Source organism: Bufo bufo, chromosome 6 (genome assembly GCF_905171765.1).
Source record: "Bufo bufo chromosome 6, aBufBuf1.1, whole genome shotgun sequence".
In the NCBI taxonomy this organism is placed as follows: domain Eukaryota; kingdom Metazoa; phylum Chordata; class Amphibia; order Anura; family Bufonidae; genus Bufo; species Bufo bufo.
Window position 1 is genome coordinate 434,651,696 of NC_053394.1, and position 22,172 is coordinate 434,673,867.

The window sequence follows — 22,172 nt, forward strand, 5'->3', positions numbered from 1 at the left end:
CCTCTCCCTTGGACAGGGCCTTCCCATTTCCTTCCCTTTGCGTGACGCCGGTCATTACAGGTCCCCATGCGGTGGGACTGCTCCCCCAATGAAAAACACGCTACAGTGTTTGGGGTTTGAGCAGTTCCCCCATATTTGCCACGATATTTCTGTGATTTAGTACTGCTGCTACTCTCCCTAGGAGTGGCCGTCCTGTAAAGATGACTGCAAGAGCACAGCACAGACTGCTCAATGAGGTGAAAAAGAATCCTAGACTGTCAGCTAAAGACTTACAAAAGTCTCTGGCATATGCTAACATCCCTGTTAGCGAATCTATGATACGTAAAACACTAGACAAGAATGGATTTCATGGGAGGATACCACAGAGGAAGCCACTGCTGTCCAAAAACATTGCTGCACGTTTACAGTTGGCACAAGAGCACCTGGATGTTCCACAGCAGTACTGGCAAAATATTCTGTGGACAGATGAAACCAAAGTGGAGTTGTTTGGAAGAAACACACAACACTATGTGTGGAGAAAAAGAGGCACAGCACACCAACATCAAAACCTCATCCCAACTGTGAAGTATGGTGGTGGGGGCATCATGGTTTGGGGCTGCTTTGCTGTGTCAGGGCCTGGACGGATTGTTATCATCGAAGGAAAAATGAATTCCCAAGTTTATCAAGACATTTTGCAGGAGAACTTAAGGCCATCTGTCCACCAGCTGAAGCTCAACAGAAGATGGGTGTTGCAACAGGATAACGACCCAAAGCATAGAAGTAAATCAACAACAGAATGGCTTAAACAGAAGAAAATACGCCTTCTGGAGTGGCCCAGTCAGAGTCCTGACCTCAACCCGATGGAGATGCTGTGGCATGACCTCAAGAAACCAGACATCCCAAGAATATTGCTGAACTGAAACAGTTCTGTAAAGAGGAATGGTCAAGAATTACTCCTGACCGTTGTGCACGTCTGATCTGCAACTACAGGGAACGTTTGGTGGAAGTTATTGCTGCCAAAGGAGGTTCAACCAGTTATTAAACCCAAGGGTTCACATACTTTTTCCACCTGCACTGTGAATGTTTACATGGTGTGTTCAATAAAAACATGGTAACATTTAATTCTTTGTGTGTTATTAGTTTAAGCAGACTGTGATTGTCTATTGTTGTGACTTAGATGAAGATCAGATCACATTTTATGACCAATTTGTGCAAAAATCCATATCATTCCAAAGGGTTCACATACTTTTTCTTGCAACTGTAAGTGTGATTGCAACTCTGGAAGTGAAAAGAGTGCTAAAGTCACATCCAGAGCAGCATTCAGAAGTCTGCTAGACCCTGTGTGTGTGTGTGCGGCAAACTTCACATCGCAGGTAACAAACAGCAGAAGTATGAATACAGCTATTGATGTGAAAGAAGTATAAGACATCATGTAATATACTACAGTCACATCCAGAGCTGTATACAAAACTCTGCAAAACCCCGAGTACAGAGTGTGTTTGTCAGTCCCAGGTGTGAAGGCAGCTCTGGATGTAGCTAGAGTAAAATAAGATACGTTACGCAATGTACTTTCTATCGTATGCAGGTTGATCCCAGAATGGTCCATGTTTGAGTAGATGTTATAGGTTTATACCCACCTTATAGTCCTGGACACTGCTCATCGCAAAATGGGGGGCGAGACCAGATGCGAAATACATGAACAGCATGCCAACAGCAAAAACAATGTGATAGCTGTCGTAATTCTTATTCTACAAAGACAGAAAAACAATCAGGTCCCGGGTCCATGGGATTGTAAGGAGGGGGGTTGTTATACTCCCCCCTCAAGGTACCAACAAAGGACGACATGTGTCTTTGAACAGACTTCATTTATTGCATTGATGCATTGCTCGGTGTACGTTGTGCTGGAGATGTAGTATTCATTGCGGACACTAGGTGTCACTGTTGCAGATGGCAGTGTCAGGAATTGACACCAGTCTGTGGTGGTTGCCACACGGTGTGCCAGGAGGACCTGTGGTTGCCACGCGGTGTGCCAGGAGGACCTGTGGTTGCCACGTGGTGTCCAGTGCACAAGAAAAAGGAAATTGCGGCACTCACCTTCGGATGTAAAAAAACTTTCTTTATTCTTCCATTGTTTAAAAATGGGTCAGCGGGACAGACAACATAAATTGCACATGTAAAAAACCGGCAACGGCTGTTTCACGCTTGTATGTGCTTCCTCTGGCCTTGGGGAGGACCTGTGGTTGCCATGCGGTGTGCCAGGAGGACCTGTGGTTGCCATGCGGTGTGCCAGGAGGACCTGTGGTTGCCATGCGGTGTGCCAGGAGGACCTGTGGTTGCCATGCGGTGTGCCCAGAGGGCCTGTGGTTGCCACACGGTGTGCCAGGAGGACCTGTGGTTGCCACATGGTGTGCCAGGAGGACCTGTGGTTGCCATGCGGTGTGCCAGGAGGACCTGCTGCACACAGAGTGGAGTCTGCAGGAAATGTCCTGGCGCCAACAAAGAGTGTGGGTGACCTGAGTGCTGTGGGTCTGTGAGGCGCATCGGTTGGGACCTGCTCACAGGGAAAAGTGAGGTTTTCCTTCTGTGGGAGAGATGGAGGCCATAGTAAAGTGGCAGACTGAAGGTTGGGAGTAGTGATGTGGGCCTGGCGGCCAAGCAGTGCCCGATGCATGGGTCATGTAGTAGACAGTGATCTAGTAAGTGACCAGTACAGGTCTGAAGAAAGCCGCGGAGGTGAGCCTAGTGTCTTGTGCTTAGTTCTGGAGAAACTACTGGGGCCATAGGGATAGTCAACTTGAGTGGGGTAAGTGGTGCTGTGCTTGGGGAGGTCATAGTTGGGGGTTTAGCTGGAATCCCTGTCTTTGTGGGTCAGTGAGATGGCTACTCTGACGTCTGGTTGCCCTGCAGGCTAGGCTTGGTGGAGCGGACAGTGGTGGTGAAGCAGGAGCTCTTCAAGATCAGAGCCCAGGTGTAAATGCTGACCCACTGCTGGAGGGAGTTAATGTGGAGCAGACCTTAGGAGTGGTCTGAGCGTCCTGAAACGAGACTGGCATTCTTAGAGGACACATATGAGTAGAGAAACCCTTGAGGTAGAGGGTCAGTGACAAAGAGTCAGAGCCCTTGAGAGCAGGGCCTGCTGTGGTCAGGTGAAGTGGCCACCATATGCACTGCAAATATTGGCATTGTGGTGTGAGACTGTCTGAAGTAACATAGACCTCTGTAAGAAGAGCGGGGACCTGAGGAGGAAGGAGACCTCATTTATCCAGGGTTCCATTTATTTGATTATTTCTAACAATAAGAATTTGCGCCGTCTCATTTGAAACTGCCAAGAGGTTGCACCTCATCTGCGTGTGTAACCAGGAAGCATGTGGTGCCTCTTAAAGTGACAGTAACTGTAGTGAAAAACACTATTATCACACTTCACGGACGACCAATATGGCTGTCACACCTCAGCTTTACATGACTTGTGAATGGCTGCCTAGATAGGACACGATACGTCTCCGCTCCACGTTTCATTCTTTACCTAGATTAACCTGAGGGGGGTGTAATGTCAGCCAAAAATGGGGTCAACACCAGAAATCAAGTTGGGAGAAGAGGACAAGTCAGTGGCTTTTATATTTGACTCTGTTCACACTTCTGTCAGATTGGCATGCTGGTCGGACCCCATTATAAGCCAGAGGGGTCCACGGGGCGCCATTAGTGTCCGATCTAGAAGAGCGTTGTGGCTTCTGTTATAGACAATGTGAACAGAGTAATCGTAGGAGTTCGTATTCTATAATCAGGACTCACAGTTTGGATGGGCTTAGTCCAGATTTCGATCTTCTCTGTGGATCTGAAGCTTTTCAGGAAGGCGTTACTGAGAATATTCACCAGCACCGGCAGTCCGTTTAGCGCTCGCGGATTTCCAATGATCCTGAAGTGGTAATTCTGGAAATAAAGGAACGGAAATATTGATTCTGTGCACAGAGCGCCCCCTGCTGCCGACAACAGGAGCACTTCTCCGGCTTATGTAGCCGAGTTCACATCACTGTTTAGCTTTCCGTTCTTCTGATCCGTCAGAGGAACAGGTAAAAAAGATAAAAAACTGATCTGTTATTTTGAGCAGTTTGCATCAGATTGTGTCTGTTTCATCAGAGATCAGTCCTGCTTCTCGTTTTTGCTGTACGTCAAGCGGTTACATTTGTAAACAAACAAAAAACGTATAGAAACGTATTGGCTTGACGCACCCATAGACTATAATTTGGCAAGTGATCGGCAAATTCATTCTCAATCTTGTGGCGTTTTTTCTTCAACGGAGGGTGCAGCGGAGGAAGTGGTAGTCGTATCGGGGGAGCCACTGCTGTTGAGGTAGGATCGGGGTTGGGCAGAGGGAGGGGGGTTCATGTGGCGATCCGGGGCAAGCAACGATGGGGGGGGGGTGTCGGCCTTACTCACAGCGGTCACGCTCCGGGCACGTACTGGTCGGTTGGGGGGCCGGTTTCAGTAGTTGGCCCCGCGTTCCGCTAACAGCCAGCGGTCGGCGCAGGGCATGCGCACTGGGTTGGTCTTCTGTGCCGGATGTCAAGTGTCCGCGCAGCTAGGGACTGCGCAGCACATGCGCACTGGGGGGTGGTGTTCAGGGCATGCGCACTGGGCTTTTCGTCCGTACCGGATTTCAAGTGTCTGCGCAGCACTTTTAAGCTAATCAATAAGATAGGATTAGATAGATCTTGGGGATCATGCAGTGGATAATGCCAGGTATTTATCTACATGGTCCGATAAATAGGGCATGGGTCCAACCCCCAGGAGGAGAAGATACGGCATGTTTTTGGCTTATCTATAGAAATCAAGGATCGTAAATAAAATTTCAGTCATGTCACAGCTGTGTCCCACGTCTCACGACACATTCCTGATGGATTGTCTCAACTCATACAGAGCAAGTCGGCGGTTGTTCTGACTGCTGATCCAAAGGCAGGGGGACGGTTCTCATTTACAGTTCGGCTCCTGACGAATTGGGAGTAGGAGTTAGTCGGTCTGCCAGGACAAGGCAGCGGCACTTAGTTACGTCAAATCGGGTGGGTATTGCTGCACCTACTCACTTGGCGCGTGTATAAAAAAAAATAAAAAAAGGAAAATATATATATTTTTTCTTCTCTTCTCTTCCGACCATTAAGTAAATGCCTTCTTTGTGCCATGCTCGGGCAGTCTAGTGTCGTGTCTCGCATACGGCTGGTCAGAGGGTAGGTATGGTCTTGATGGGTCAAGTCAATGTTGGGGGGCACTAGGTGGCACCTAGATTCGCCAGGATTGCTCAAACCTGTCACGGCTATAGGCATGGTATTACAAAGTCTGACACGACTACAGGTGCGAGATTACAAAGTCTGTCATGACTACAGACACGAGATTACGAAGTCTGTCATGACTACAGGCACGAGATTACGAAGTCTGTCATGACTACAGGCACGAGATTACGAAGTCTGTCATGACTACAGGCACGAGATTACGAAGTCTGTCACGACTACAGGCATGAGGTTTAAGTCCTGTCACGACTATAGGCGCAAGGTTACAAAGTCTGTCACGACTACAGGCACGTTACTACAAAGTCTGTCACGACTACAGGCACGTTACTACAAAGTCTGTCACGACTACAGACACAATGTTTAAGTCCTGTCATGACTACAGGCATGAGATTACGAAGTCTGTCACGATTATAGGCACGAGATTACGCAGTCGGTCACGACTACAGGCATGGTTATAGGCACGATATTACAAGGTTAATCACGACTAACAGGCACCAGATTACGACAGTTCGGTCACGTCTACCACTAGTAATTGGTAGAGCATATAGGCATGATATTGAACAGTCACATCTACACGCACGGTTTGGAAGCTTGTCATGTCATAGGCACCAGGTGGCTTCGGTCTATTAGAGGTGTCAATACTAGGGGGCTGCTTCGGTTGGTTACTTTGTAATTTGTCTTGTTTTTGTTGCACAATGTCACATAACTCGGACATCGAGGGCACGTCTTCATTGCATGGAAGCATGGATCAACAGTCTGTACGGGGCACAGTTCCTTCGATAAGGTCTTGGACTTTCCCAAGCTGACGGCAGAATTACTGAAGAGAGGAATTCCTTTCCCAGCAATAGCTAGGAAAGCGGAACTTTACCGCTACTCTTTTCAGAGTCGGCAGGTCCTAGTCAGGACGTAGTGTCCATGAACACGATACAGACTTCCCTGACCCAGCTGCATGCAATCATCAATTCAATGGCCACGTCTATTTCAGATGTCCAGTGTTGCTGGTGGTTTAGTTAATCTTCCCAGTATAGCACCATCACATTTCATCCCAGCCAACATTCGCCAGGACATCCTCGAGGGTAAGGATGTTAATTTAGTGTTGTTACTTATAGCAACGCATGAGGTTCCTGATAATAAGACGACAGCCTGTGGGGAAGTGTCCATTGTTCTAAAGTCCAAAGATGTCAGACTCAATAGGAAGCTAAGTGTTGCAGAATTTGTCCTAGCGTTTAGTTTATTTCGGGATGTTGTCTCACTAGTTAGCCCACATAGGAGGGAGGAGTTGGATCTTTATTTGTATAAGGTGGTGGATTTAGGGTATAAATACGGTGGTACAGCGTTTTATGACTATCACCGTTCGTTTTCAGCCAAGGCAGCTGCCGCACTGGCGCAGTGCCAACATGTCATTGACTGGTCGAGTATCGACACGGAGCTGTTCTGCCGCCACTTTGCGGGTCTTAAATCCCCGGCATGTGCCACATGTAGCTCCTACTCGCATACAACTGAATGGTGTTCCAGTCTTATTATACCAACAGAGACCTCACAGACTAGGAACATTCCGGGTCAATCGACCAGCAATGGCAGGGTTGTGTCAGGGGTGGATAAATTGGGCCGACCAAATAAGCATCTTGGTAGATCACAAGTGTGTAATAATTTTTATTTCACGGCGTGTCACTACAGTCAGTGTAGGTTGTTACACTTGTGTTCTATTTGTTTTAGGGCTCATCCCCGTGTGGCTTGTCCTCAGAGGAATAACCACACAGCATGACTAGGCGTGGTAGACGCTGAACTGCTTAATTGTTATTTAAGAGACCATCCGGAGCCCGGCTGGGTTAAATATGTGGCGAACAGCTTGATTAATGGTTTTCATACGGGTCTAGTTGCATTACCTCAGTTTTCTTATGAGTGTAGGAACCTGCTGTCGGCCCTCAGAGACCCAGTGTCAGTCTCAGAGCTGATACAGACCGAATTTGAGAAGGGTTATTTGATAGGTCCATTTAGTCAGCCCCCCTTTGACTGTTGGAGGGTAAACCTTGTAGGGGTGGTAACCGGGAAATTCTCCAATAAAAAAAGGTTAATTTACCATTTGTCAGCTCCACAATCCTTACCTATATCCAGTCTGAACTCCTTGATACCATCAGAGGAGTTCTCTATGAAGTACTCTTCAATTGACGAGGCTATCCAGGTGATATTTCTCTTAGGTAAAGGCACATGGTTGTCAAAAGCAGACATTACAGACGCCTTTAAACTACTTCCCTTACAGCCCAAGTTATTGCACTGGCACGGTATCAGGTGGGAGGAAGGTCAGTATTATTTTTCTAATAAGTTGACTGTAACGGATCTCCTAGCACCCCGACCGGGTACCTCCGTTGATAGATGCTCCTAGTGCTTTCCGAGGACTCCAAGCACTCCACTTGACACCGTACGCACTGCAGACCCCATGAACCGCCGAAGCTTGGTTGAGGTCTCACCGTCTCCTACCCACCCTGGACCTACGACAAGGCTCCAGGCTCCAGTGGGTGAACCTCTCCTAAAACCAGAGAGCAGGAACAGCTCTTAAAAGAGCTAGTAGTTATAGCCAGGGGAGTATAGCAAATCTCCCAGCGTATAGCAATCCCCAGTGTCGATCAGTTACCAAAACACCAGCCTCAACATGATGAAGGATAAAACAGGCACACTTTATTGAGGGCTACCCGCCCATATTTATGCAGGTCCCCATCTGGTGGACACGCCCCTAGGGGACCAGAATGAAGACTGTGACACAGGACAGATATGCAGCACTGCAGGATACACAGACACAATACATCCCCACAATGCATCATGGTTTCCTCCTCTCTGCCCTGGAGACACCCGAGGAGTAATCCAATTATCTCTCAAGACAAAGGGAAATCGCCAATACACATGTGGGGACAACAGGACAGAAATCACCACCCAAACACAGACATTTAACATATTCCCAGATAGCTCAAGTCTGAGTGCATATCATTAGGTGAATGGCACTCAGAATACACGAATACAATAAAATTTGCTATCTGGGTACCCTCACATAACAAAATACAATTCCAAAGACAGATTTAAGCTGTGCGGCCCGTCTGTCTGCTCCTTTAAAGTTAGTATGGGCCATAATCCTGAGGCAAGAGGCTGGTAGCCAGGTCCCTCCGAAACCCAGTGGCGAGGTTGGTTTCGCCACATTGACTATCAGGTCAAAATCCAGTCCGGAGTTGTTTGACCAATTTGCTAAGGCCCTACACTGGATTTTGGCTAATAGATTCCATGCTAACCATGTCACTCATTACTTGGATGATTTTTTGTTAATTGAACCCCCATCACGAGCCCCCCGGGATCTGCACATATTACGTACTGTATTCAAAGATCTCAAAGTACCAGTGGCACCGCATAAGGTGGAAGGCCCTAGTACTTCAATTACCTTCTTGGGGCTACAACTGGATACAGTAAAGATGCAGGCCAGTCTTCCATGATTACTGACCATATGGGGGTATACTATTTAGCAGTTTCTATACGGGTGTGTTGACAGGGTGATGTATGACTGTGTTGTCCCCACGTATTTTTACTCATGATGTGTATAATATGACATTATTTTAATTGCTATATGAATAAAATTTGATCTTTTATTGACAAATATTGTGGCAGCACTCCATTTGTTGTGTAGTTTCATATTTTGTGGGAGTGTACCTCCGTTGTTAGAGACCGCATGTGATTTAATCATTCTACATTCTGTTTTTTGACAGAGCACTTTTGGTCTAAATTCGTCATGGACGTAGGAGCCAGAGAGCAGACCTGGTTGGCACAAGCTGACAATCTATTTAGTGGGGATGCGCAGCCTGTTTTTAATGATGCCATTGTTCAGATTAAGGAATTACAGAGAAAGTTTAAAAATCTATGTCACAAAAAAATCAAAACGTGGTGGAATAAGAAAACAATTGAAAGTTACATTGGTAAAAAAATTATTCCGAGAGGCCTCAGAATACAGAAATTCCCGAATTTCGGCATGGATGATGAGGATTTGAAAAAGAGATGGGAAGAATCAGTTAATAAATGTTCTTTTGAATTCATGGAAATTATTGTAGAAGCCAACAGTAGGAGATTGAAGTCTCTGGAAACAGAAATTTCTGTCTTGCAAAGTCAAATCCAGGGTGCCAGTATAGGGGAGGACCTCCAGAAGTTTGAGGAAGATCTTACATCCAGTTATATGACCTGGGAAAAAGAAATTACGACACAAAAGATGCAGAAATTCCAGCGAGATGTGTCGGATTACAATAATCGCAAGGTCTATAAATGGTTGCAAGACATAGGAGATGGGGCAACACGAGTTCACAGCTCTTCCATCTCCTCGATGAGTTCAGTCTCTGATTCCAACTCCCAGAAGGGGGAATCCACCAATGCTTATACAGGACGTACGAGGGGTAATTGGCTAACCCGTAATCAATATGGCAAACGGAAATATGATAAAGCTGACAATAAAATTCTGAAAAAAGGAAAAGAGGATACGCCACAGGTAATCAATCTTTCTAAGATAGTATTAACCAATGATCAAATTGCGGTTTTAGAAAGAGGACTAACTTTTTGTCCAACTACAGATATAGATGTCTTTACGGCTGTAAAAGATACTCACCTGTTCGCTAGAAAATTGTTGTTAAGAAAATTACACTATAAGACACGGTGTGAAGATTGGTTAGTGACAGAGGAAGAGAGAGAGGCACTAAAAATATTGGAAGAGTTGGCTGAACAAAATGAAATGGGTGAGAATAAGGAGGTGAGTGTGCTACCAAAGGGGATTGCAAAAAAATCACAGACATTCCCTCCATTTTACTTATGCCCAGCCATAGACATTTTTGTCAAAATGGTATGTGAAGATTTAAGTAAAATTAAGAAGGGTAAAACCTGTAAAAACTTGAGCAAGAATGAATATCTGGCACTTAAGGAATTAAAAGAAATGGAGGAGGTGGTAATCAAAGCAGCAGATAAGGGAGGGAATATTGTGGTATGGCCACTAGAAATGTATGAACATCAAGCATTCAAACTACTCAAAGATAGGAATTGTTATAGAATCCTACCTGATAACCCCCTTGTCTGTTTTCAGAACAAACTTGACACAATCCTTAATGTAGCAGTTGATAAGAACGTCATTTCAAAAAAAATCAAAGACAATCTTATGACTCAGCATGTAAAAGTGGCAACCTTTTATATTATCCCAAAAGTCCATAAGAGCAAAACTGATCCACCGGGACGACCTATTGTTGCAGGTAATGAAAGCCTCAGCAAACCTAATATCTGTAGGTTTGTTGATTTTTACCTACAACAGTTGGTGATCAGTCTTCCTTCCTTTGTACAGGACACTACTGTCGTTTTAAATAGATTGGAAGGAATACAGCTGACAGGAGAGATGATCTTGGTGACGGCAGATGTAGAGTCCCTCTATACAAGTATACGTCATGAGGATGGATTGCGTGCTACTTCGGACTTCCTGAAAAGTAATAACTTGGAACCCTCTTTCAATCAATTGTTATTACAATTATTGGATTTCATATTACATCACAATTTCTTTGTCTTCAAGGACAGATTTTATTTACAGACACAAGGCGTTGCGATGGGGGCCACTTGTGCCCCATCGTATGCCAATCTGTTCTTGGGAGCTTGGGAGAGAGAGATCTTCCATGGGGGCCTCCTTAAGTGTATCGATAGAGTCCATAATTGGACTCGATACATCGATGACATTTTGTTCATATGGGAGGGCACCATGGAAGATCTCAATATATTCATGAGTGATTTAAATAACAACGTGTCTAACATCAAACTCTCCTTCAAAGCAGGACGTGAAATTGACTTCTTGGATATAAAAATCAAGGCTGATGATGAAGGAAAACTGCATACTGAGATATACAGGAAAACAACTGCGGTCAATTCTCTATTACACGCAAATTCTGCGCATCCAAGATCCACTATTGATGGGATCCCCAAAGGTCAGTTTATACGCCTTAAAAGGATATGTTCAAATGAAGCCAATTATTTGGAGGAAGCTGAGAAATTAAAAAATCGGTTTAGGGAAAGAGGGTACAGTAATAGACAAATAAAAAAGGGAGTTCAAATAGCGAAGACACGCAAAAGGGACAAACTACTGTGCCCGAATGAGGAGAAAAAGATTGGAAAAACAACATCAATTCCTAATCAAGATATAAGGTTCATTACGAACTACAATAATCAATGGAAACACCTTCATGAGATCCTGAACAGGCATTGGAGTATTCTTAGGACCGACACCAAATTAACCAAATGCATCCCAGATAGACTATTGCTGACAGCCAGACGCTCAAAAAATTTAAAGGACACACTAGTCCGTAGTCATTATGTACCGGGGCGAAAGATAGATCCCCGACTAATAACTAAGGGGTCATACCCATGTGGCACATGCAAGGCATGTGCCAACATGGATAAACTTACCCAATTCACAGACTCTGATAAAAGCAAAATTTATGACATCAGAGAATACATTTCCTGTTTGTCTACTGGAATTATTTATTATGCCACCTGTCCATGTGATAAAATTGATATCGGTCTCACTACTAGAGAGTTTCGCAAAAGGATACACGAACATGTGCGAGACATAGAAAAGGCCAAAGAGGCCATGGACCTTAATGAATTAAAAACCTTGCCCAAACATTTCAAAATCCACCACCAATGCAATCCAAGTGGACTGCGGTTTAGGGGCATAGACAAAGTACACCTGGGGATCAGAGGGGGCAATTATAGCAAAATCTTGGCCCAGATTGAGACGAGATGGATATTTCGTCTCAAAACTCTGACCCCCAAGGGACTAAACGAAAGCTTTGGCTTTGGTTCTTTTCTCTGAACAATGGCATTATTTTAGGGGGGGAATGGGATTTATACCCATTTTTTATCATATAAATACTCGTGATGTTTGGATGAATTTATATGTATACTAATAATTGTTTTATGTTGTTCTAGTTTGCCGACTCACTGTGAATACAGATATTTTTCCATGATTCATTCTTCTTCTTTTTGGAACCGCACTCAATTGATGATCCATGTCGCGGAATTTTTAAACTGTGATCTCTTTCAATATGTATTTATTAAATTGGTAATGAACTACTAGAGTGATCATGTATGCACAGGTTTTTTCAAAAATATTTTTACAATAGTATCGTGCTTAATTTTGATATTTATGCACTGCACTATCACTTACCTTTTGTACCGTATATATTTAGCACTTTAATGTATCTCTTATTGTTATTTTTGTCTTAATTATATCAACATGTAATAATTGGCAATCGCAGTAGTTATGAATTGTCAATAATGAAATATGCACTGTATGGCAGCATAGCTGTCATTTATTATTGTTATACTATATTGCACTTGCACTTTTGTATCATATTATATAAATTATTTCTTATGCTTGTCATTATACACCATCTGAATTTTTTGCAATAGATAGGACTTAGTTTTATACTCCCCTTAATGCACTGAATGTATACATGTGAACACTTGTAGTGATCGCCATTGTTGCGATTCATCTGCGTTGTGTGTGCGCATGTCCGGCCGGTCCGCGCGCCTGCTTCGGCTGTTCCTCTCTTGTGTAGGCTTGGTGGTGGCGACGGCGATCAACGTCATTGACGTGCGACCGCCCTCTCCTCCATCGGCCTCAGGGGAAGGGCGGAAGTTCCAGGACGTGGCGGACGCCGACTGGCCATGCGCCGATACACTGACGTAGAATCATGGAATAGGTCACGTGATCCAATCAGAGCACTTGATAGGTGAGCGGCCCCTTTTTAAATCTCCCTTATTTCCCCATTTATCAAACTCCTCCTGAGGAAGCAATTACGCGAAACGCGCGTTGAGGAGCGCTTTGACCCTGCCAGCAGCCCCCGCTTTTTCGGTATGTTCCGTCTTACCACTTGCACCCTCGGTTTTTTGTTTGACCTGTGTGGTCTGTGCCTTGGTGATGCGGCAATCAGTTGTAAGGGAGGCATGCCTTTATCTTAGATAGGTTTTCATACTGCATATCCCCATCCCAAATCATTTACCAGGAAATTCTTCCATGATTACTGACCATATGGGGGTATACTATTTAGCAGTTTCTATACGGGTGTGTTGACAGGGTGATGTATGACTGTGTTGTCCCCACGTATTTTTACTCATGATGTGTATAATATGACATTATTTTAATTGCTATATGAATAAAATTTGATCTTTTATTGACAAATATTGTGGCAGCACTCCATTTGTTGTGTAGTTTCATATTTTGTGGGAGTGTACCTCCGTTGTTAGAGACCGCATGTGATTTAATCATTAACATATCCCCAGATAGCTCAAGTCTGAGTGCATATCATTAGGTGAATGGCACTCAGAATACACAAATACAATAAAATTAGCTATCTGGGTACCCTCACATAACAAAATACAATTGCAAAGACAGATTTAAGCTGTGCGGCCGGTCTGTCTTCTCCTTTAAAGTTAGTATGGGCCATAATCCTGAGGCAAGAGGCTGGTAGCCAGGCCCCTCCGAAACCCAGTGGCGAGGTTGGTTTCGCCACACATCTCCCCCTCCCAGGGAAGACTAACCAGATACCTGACCTCATGCCGGTCGGTATTTGAGTTAGTCTGGCAGTCCACCCACAACCCAATACTGGACCTGTTGAATTTTGGGGCCTGGCTCTGTTCTGTATGTCCCCAGCTGTTGAGGGGGCATCTGCTACTCCTTGCTTCCTTGTTGCTCTCTAGCTTGGAGCTGTAGGTACTTGGTGGGCAGAGGCCGACTGCGCTCTGCCCCGATGCCAGCTCTTCCGTTGGGGTAGCCTGTGGGAAGTCCGGCTCTGGAGAAGAGGATAGGGGAGGGCAGAGGCCGACTGCACTCTGCCCAGATGCCAGCGCTTCCGCTGGGGTAGCCTGTGGAAAGTCAGCCTCTGGAGAAGAGGATAGAGGAGGGCAGAGGCTGACTGCGCTCTGCCCAGATGCCAGCTCTTCTGCTGGGGTAGCCTGTGGGGAGTCAGGCTCTGGATAAGAGGATAGAGGAGGGCAGAGGCTGACTGCGCTCTGCCCAGATGCCAGCTCTTCCGCTGGGATGTGGTCAGGGAATCCTATCCCCAGGACCTTGTTGCAGATCGGCTGTGGAGAGGAGGAATCGCTTACCTCCTCCTCCTGGCATTCCTGCAGGGTTGGTGGGGGATCTGAACCGGCCGTCCAGCATCTCTGTAGGGCCGGTGGAGGGACCTCGGTCCCATCTCCACCTGTCATCGGGAGGTCTTCCCAGAACCAGTCGATGAAGTACCCTACTTTGGGAGTTGGTAGGGAAGCAGGGGGTATTGCCGGCAAGTCTTCCCAGTTGCAGGAGGGCAGATCTGGCTCTGCTTGTCGAGTAGGTTGGGGGTGAATGGAGCTGAGCAGGTGTTGGTAGGTCTGCTCCAGCTCCCAGTCCCTTGTTACCAGGTGGGTCATGTCTTTGCTCACCTCCCTTCCGTCAGCATAAACATGCATGCCCATCCGGTAGTCGTAGATATCCCAAAACCTAGACTCCTCCGTGCTGCCAAGATCAATGTCCTCCTCCAAGGCATCCCATAGTAACCCCGGTCCATCAAACTCCTCACCCTCGGGTCTGTCGTGCTCAGCCATCCAGGGGGAATGTTGAATGACATGCCACCTTAGGGCCTGGTAAGCGTCCTCTAGCCAAAGCTCCTTACATACCAGGTTCTGGAGCTCTGTTACCCAGTCATCCAGGGGCTGCTCTCCCAAGAGACCCATCCGCATCGCCACACGCTTCTGTAGCCACTGCTCATAACTGGGGAGACTCTCACCTCGCCACACTAGGATGCCATCCCACTGCTTGCCACTAGGTCCAAATGTAACGGATCTCCTAGCAACCCGACCGGGTACCTCCGTTGATAGATGCTCCTAGTGCTTTCCGAGGACTCCAAGCACTCCAAGCACTCCACTTGACACCGTACTGCAGACCCCACGAACCGCCGAAGCTTGGTTGAGGTCTCACCGTCTCCTACCCACCCTGGACCTACGACAAGCCTCCAGGCTCCAGTGGGTGAACCTCTCCTAAAACCAGAGAGCAGGAACAGCTCTTAAAAGAGCTAGTAGTTATAGCCAGGGGAGTATAGCAAATCTCCCAGCATATAGCAATCCCCAGCGTCGATCAGTTACCCAAACATCAGCCTCAACATGATAAAGGGTAAAACAGGAACGCTTTATTGAGGGCTACCCGCCCGTATTTATGCAGGTCCCCATCTGGTGGACATGCCCCTAGGGGACCAGAATGAAGACTGTGACACAGGACAGATATGCAGCACTGCAGGATACACAGACAAAATACATCCCCACAATGCATCATGGTTTCCTCCTGTGATGAATACCACCCCTCGTGCCCGCTGACGTCAACCACGTCGAGCTCACGAGACCTGGTATGATCACAGGGTTTACCAAAAACGTGAAGTTACGCCCTCCAGGGGAGCACGTAAGGTCAGGTTGGTATAGCTTACACACACCTTCTGTCCACGCGGGCACAGAAAGGCAACAAGCTGAGAGAGCCTGGTCACTGCCGCAGTGAAACAGCGACTCCTCAGCCTGGGTATCTGCCACCAGTTCTAGTTTTATATAAGCCCGGTCCGCTAACGGGATTATATAGGGTCAGAAACCAACCCGCGGTAGCTTATAACTAGGCCAAAACACGGACGTGGGGATTCGTGATCGAGATACAAGATAGCACAAGATTAAATTATAGATTTAATCGCCGTATGGGCACACTAGATAATACACAATATACACAGACAATATATACAGTGGTCTGAGGTTACAGATTACAGGTTATATGGTTACAACAGGGTTAAGCAGGGTAAAAGTCAGTTACCAAGTATGAGGAAAGTTCCTTGTGATGTTCTTTGCTGCAGTCCACATGAAGGGCCATGAACTCAGCTATTTCCTGGGTCCCTCTAAACACATGTGTAGGATGTGACCCCTCTTCAGAGAAAAGACGCGCCTACTTGCTGGCACCAGACTTTTAACCAGTAGCCGGCCCCTCCCCTCCCGGCCTCAGGGAGGGGTCCACTCCCCCTCTTCTGGGCTGGCAGCAAATGACCCACAAAACCCTTTAGGGTTCATAGCTCCAGACCAGAGGGTCATAGGGAGATGGTTCTGGGACCAATGGACCTGCCTGGGTTCCGGCTACAAGTAGAGCCCAAACCTGGCACCGTTATGTGGTTTCCATGGGGAGATATGGATATCTCTCTACCCTGACCTAGTCTCAATAAACAAAGACCATGGGAACGTACCTCATGGCCACCGGGACACAAATATGTATCCGGTTTGCGCCTGCGATGGCCAGGCGGTTCACAACTCCCCATGAACGGCAGGCGCCAACATGTCTGGGAGGTCCCATCGATCCCGGGCAAAGGCAGACACCCCCCGCTGGGGGCTTTCCTGCAACACTCCCTTGGCTCCAACCTGGTGGAGGTGAGGCGCGACCCTCTCCTCGAAGCCTGGACCCCCTGGGGGGGGGGGGTGGAAACCAATTTTGCATATACACTGAGTATACCAAGAGGCCTGGGGCTTTGAAGCAGGGAAGCAGGGCCCTCCTGTGGAGTTCACTACCTCTGCTATCCGCCAGCACATAGGGGTGTGAGGACATGGCTGACAGTAAATATTAATCCATATTCCTCACACCTCCCCCCTTTAGAGGGCGCCAGGGGGCAGCACATTCCTGTGTTCCCCCGTGCGCCCATCCGCACCCTCTCCTTGTCGGGATAGCCCATCGGCGTTCCCGTGGTCACGGCCCCTTTTGTGGCGAATGGTCAAGTGATACTGCTGGAGAGCTAGGCTCCAGCGTAGCAGCCTCCCATTCGTCCCGGATACAGTGTTTAACCAGCTGAGGGGGTTGTGGTCGGTCTCCACCGTGAAGCGGCGCCCGTATAAATACGGCTGCAACCGTTGCAGGGCCCAGACAATTGCCAGGCACTCCTTCTCCATAGTGGAGTACACCACCTCCCTCGGCAGGAGCTTCCGACTCAGGTACAGAACGGGGTGTTCCTGGCCCGTAGTGTCAACCTGGCTGAGTACGGCACCGAGGCCAAAATCATTGGCGTCGGTCTGCACTATAAACGGCAGCGTGAAGTCGGCCGCCTGTAGTACAGGGAAGCTCGAGAGGGCGGCCTTCAGCGCTCGGAAGGCCGTCTCGCAGTCGTTCGTCCAATCGACTGCGGAGGGCAGCTTCTTCTTGGTGAGGTCCGTCAAGGGCTTCGCCAGGCTACTATAGTGGGGGACGAACCTTCTATAGTACCCGGCGGTGCCCAGGAAGGACATCACCTGCTTCTTCGTCCTGGGGGTGGGCCAGGATGCGATAGCATCCACTTTCCCCGGCTCTGGCTTAAGGGTCCCCCCGCCTACCCGGTGCCCCAGGTAGTGGACCTCGCTCATGCCCAGCTGGCACTTTTCCGGCTTGATGGTCAAGCCTGCCTGGTGGATCCGCCCCAGCACCTGCGTCAGGTGCTGTAGGTGATCCTCCCAGGTGGGACTGAAGACGGCAATGTCATCCAGGTACGCGGCTGCGTACTCTTCAAGTCCCTTAAGCAGCGTGTTGACCATCCGCTGAAAAGTGGCAGGGGCATTCTTCATGCCGAACGGCATCACTGTGGATTCGTACAATCCAAAGGGAGTGATAAAGGCAGAGCGTTCCCGCGCCTCCTGGGTCAGGGGAATCTGCCAGTACCCCCTGCTCAGATCCATGATGGTCAGGTACCGGGCCCCGGCCAACTGATCGAGCAGGTCATCGATGCGTGGCATAGGGTACGCATCGGTGACCGAGACAGCGTTGAGTCCCCTGTAGTCCACGCAGAACCGGGTGGTCCGGTCCTTCTTTGGGACGAGGACCACAGGCGAGGCCCAAGCGCTGTTGGATGCCTGGATGACCCCCAGCTTCAGCATCTCGTCAATCTCCTGGCGCATGTGTTGCTGCACCTCCAAGGAAACCCGATATGCTGAACGCCGGATTGGGGGGTGATCCCTAGTGTCCACGTGATGGACGGCCAACTCAGTCCTTCCGGGCTTGTTGCTAAACAACTCCCGGAAGGGGTGAAGGGTGGCCCATAGCTGGGACCGTTGGTCCTTCAAGAGCTGTTGGCCCACCTCCACATCCTCGATGGACCCATCCGCCTTCACCTGGGTGAGCATGTCCAGGAGGGTTTCCTCCTCTCCCTCTTCGGGGAGGTTGCAGACAGGGAGGGCACATGCCTCCCTCTCATGATGAGCCTTCATCATGTTCACGTGGAAGGCCTTCTGCCTTCCTCGGGCGTGGTCCAGGGTGACCAGGTACGTCACGGCATTGAGGCGCTGATGCACGAGGTACGGGCCTTCCCAGGCCGCCTGAAGCTTGTCCTGAGGTACGGGGACCAGTACCCATACCTTCTGACCCACCTGGTAGGTCCTCTCACAAGCATTCTGGTCATACCATCGCTTCTGGTCGGCCTGGGCCCGCTCCATATTATCGTGCACCAGCTGCGACAAGGCCTGCATCTTGTTCCGGAAGCGCATGACATACTCGACGACCGACACTCCAGGGGTGGCTACCTCTCCCTCCCAGGCCTCTTTCACCAGAGCCAGGGGCCCCCGCACACGTCGCCCGTACAGGAGCTCGAAGGGGGAGAACCCCGTGGAGGCCTGTGGGACCTCTCGGTAGGCAAACAGTAGATGTGGGAGGTACCGCTCCCAGTCACGCCCGTGGGAGTCGACCAACATCTTAAGCATCTGCTTTAAGGTGCCATTAAATCGTTTACACAGGACGTTGGTCTGTGGGTGGTACGGGCTGGTCACCAGATGTTGCACCTGTGTTTGCCTACAGAGGGACTCCATCAATTGCGACATGAACTGGGTCCCCCGGTCGGTGAGCATTTCCTGGGGAAAGCCTACTCTGGAGAAAATCTCCAGCAAGGCAGTAGCCAACTTGTCGGCCCGAATGGATGACAAGGCTACCGCCTCCGGGTACCGGGTGGCATAGTCTTCTACCGTCAATATGAAGCGTTTCCCGGAGCTGCTGGGAATGGACAGCGGTCCAATGAGATCCACAGCAACCCTCCTGAAAGGCTCTTCAATTATGGGCAGCGTTACCAGTGGGGCTTTGGGGCGCCGCCGCGCCTTCCCCACCCGCTGGCAGGTGTCACATGAACGGCAGTAGGCAACCACATCAGCCCCCATCTTTGGCCAGTAGAAATGCTGGGCTAATCTGGCCCTTGTCTTAGCGATCCCTAGGTGTCCAGCCATCGGAATCTCATGCGCAACCTGCAACAACTCCGTCCTGAACTGATAGGGTACCACTAGCTGTCGGTCCCTAGGCCACGCCTCCCGTGAGCCCGGCTGGACCGTGACCCGGGACAGCCGTCCTTGGTCCCAGAACATCCGCTCAAGGTCTGAGTCCGAAGGGGGCTGTTCCGCTTGCTCCTTGAGAGCGCTCAGGCTGGCGTCAGCCGCTAACGCTGCCTGAAACTCCTGACTGGACGTGGCCAGAATAGACGAGACTGCCACGTCCCCTGTCAGGTCCCCGGGACCTGTCTCCTGGCCTCCCTCTGACTCGGCAACCACTTGGTCGGAAGGGGGAAAGCCATCAGACCCCTGAGGGGCCCCTAGGACCCCAGCACTCCCACTGCGCGTGACAGCAGCTATGGCCGCTGCCACTGCTGGTAGTGCCTGCTTTCCCTTGGCTCCCGACCAAGTCGCCAGTCCAGACGAACTAACCTGGCCCTCTGACATCCCAGTGGGGGAGGAACCCTGCACTGAGGCTTCACCTGGCAGCCCTACTTCTCCTGGGACAGCCCTGACCTCATTTGCATCCTCTTCCCCCGCAGCTGTCTGCCCCCTGCTTGTCCCCTCAGTCACCACACTGGAGGACAACAGGGTCCAGCAGGCTTGCTGGCCACAGCCTGGGGTTTCAGCCCAGCTGGCAGGAATGACCCCCTCCCCACTAAGGGGAGAGGCACTCATTACAGCCCCCACCCCCACATCCCCCAAAACAGGCATGATAGGTACATTCACAGTATCAGGGGGGGGGGCATTACAGGTACATCACATTCTGGGGAATCGGACATCGGGGGGTCAGCGGCCACATACTTAGACACAAGCCGCCCCAGGTCTGTCCCCAGAAAAACACTGGCGGGGATATTTGCGGATACCCCCACCTCCCATACTCCTCGACCGGCGCGCCAGTCCAAATAGACCTTGGCGACGGGCAGCGCCGGTTCTACCCCTCCAATCCCGGAGACAATGAGGGATCTCCCGGGCAGTAAATCATGGGGTGCCACCAGTTCAGGCCGTACCAGTGTCATTTCAGCGCCGGTGTCTCTAAGTCCCATGGCCACGGCCTGGCCCACGGTCACCGGTTGAACATTGTCAAGGGACCTCCCACCACCCCCACCCACACACAACACAGTGGACGGTTTCCGGGTTGATGACTGGGACGGATCCCTCGGGCGCTGGGGACACATGGCTTTGAGGTGTCCTGGCTGCTTACACAGGTGACACAGGCGGGGTTCCCCCACCGACGTGGAAAGTGCAGCAGGGGCCGGTGCCCACTTGGGCCTAGGGGCAGGGGTAGCAGGTGCAGTGTGCGTCTTACCCCCTCTCCAGCCGACCGGTTTCCGGGCCTCTGAAGTCCTGTTGTTGGTGTATTCATCGGCCAGGGCTGCTGTTGCGGAGGCCTCCTTTGGCTTCCGGTCACGGAGGTACTGCTGGAGATCCTCTGGGCATTTCCACAAGAACTGTTCTGTGGCGATGAGCTCTTTCAGCTGCTGGACGGTGGAGAGCTCCAACCCGGTGGTCCATTGGTCGACCGCTCTCAGCAAGGCTCGCATGTGATCGGCCCAGCTCTGAGTAGAACCCCGGTGCAAATTCCTGAGCCTTTTCCGGTACGACTCAGGGGTTAAGTTATACTGCCGGACAAGAGCCTGTTTGATGTCCTCATAGCTCAGGATGGTCTCGCTGGGCAGGTACCCGAAGATTTCAAGGGCTTTTCCCCTGAGCTGTGGCGTGAGGAATCTGACCCACTGGTCCTCTGGCAGCTGGTATTGATGGCAGGCTGTCTCAAATGCCAACAAAAAAGTGTCCAGGTCCCCATCTTTGTCCAGTAGGGGAAAGTCCTCCGCCCGCAGTTTCGGAATCCGGACCTCTGGAGACTCACATTGGGCTGGGAGGGCTGCTGGAATTGGAGCTTTAGCTGGAGCATCTGTAGCTGGTGCTCACGCTCGGCCTGCTCGCGACGCTCTGCAGCCTCTGCTTGCTCGCGACGCTCTGCAGCCTCTGCTTGCTCTCGACGCTCTGCAGCCTCTGCTTGCTCGCGACGCTCCGCAGCCTCTGCTTGCTCGCGACGCTCTGCAGCCGCGAGGAGGAGCTCAGAGGCTGCCTGGTCTCCAGCCTGGAGACGGTCCATGGCAGCTTGTAGGAGAGCAGCTGAGCCAGCTTGGCTGGGGGGATGGGCAAGTGGATTGAGGCCCGCCCCGGACCTCACCTCTGGCGACTGGCTCCTTGGGAAGCTTTGGTTGTGCTCCCCCTCGCCTTCCACCTCCTCTCCGCCCCCCATCTGGACTGCATCCTCCCCGCCATCATTCAAATCATCGGCGATCTCCTTAGCTCTTTTCCTCGTCATACTGGCCGTCATTGCAACGGATGGTCACTGACACCGACTGCAACCTGATGCCCACACACCTTATTGTATCTGCACTCAGACTGTCTAGTGTTGAGCTGATCTTAAGACTCCAGCGGCAAGAGCTACTGCTGGTCGTCTTTAGTGTCTGGGAGTATGGGTCTCACACTCACACACACTAGTATCTCGATCCCACTTTGCTGCCAACAATATGTGATGAATACCACCCCTCGTGCCCGCTGACGTCAACCACGTCGAGC

General features: G+C 49.7%; 1 protein-coding gene across 1 annotated transcript in view; it reads right to left on the bottom strand.

The window, feature by feature from the left end:
* LOC121003062 (ABC-type organic anion transporter ABCA8-like) overlaps positions 1–22,172 on the bottom strand; it is a 242,076-nt gene that overhangs the window by 80,785 nt on the left and 139,119 nt on the right. The window contains exons 22-23 of the mRNA XM_040434618.1: positions 3,769–3,906; positions 1,617–1,727 (exon numbers count right to left, since the gene is read on the bottom strand). Of these exons, the coding sequence (XP_040290552.1) occupies positions 1,617–1,727; positions 3,769–3,906 (249 nt within the window). The remainder of the gene's footprint in view (positions 1–1,616; positions 1,728–3,768; positions 3,907–22,172) is intronic.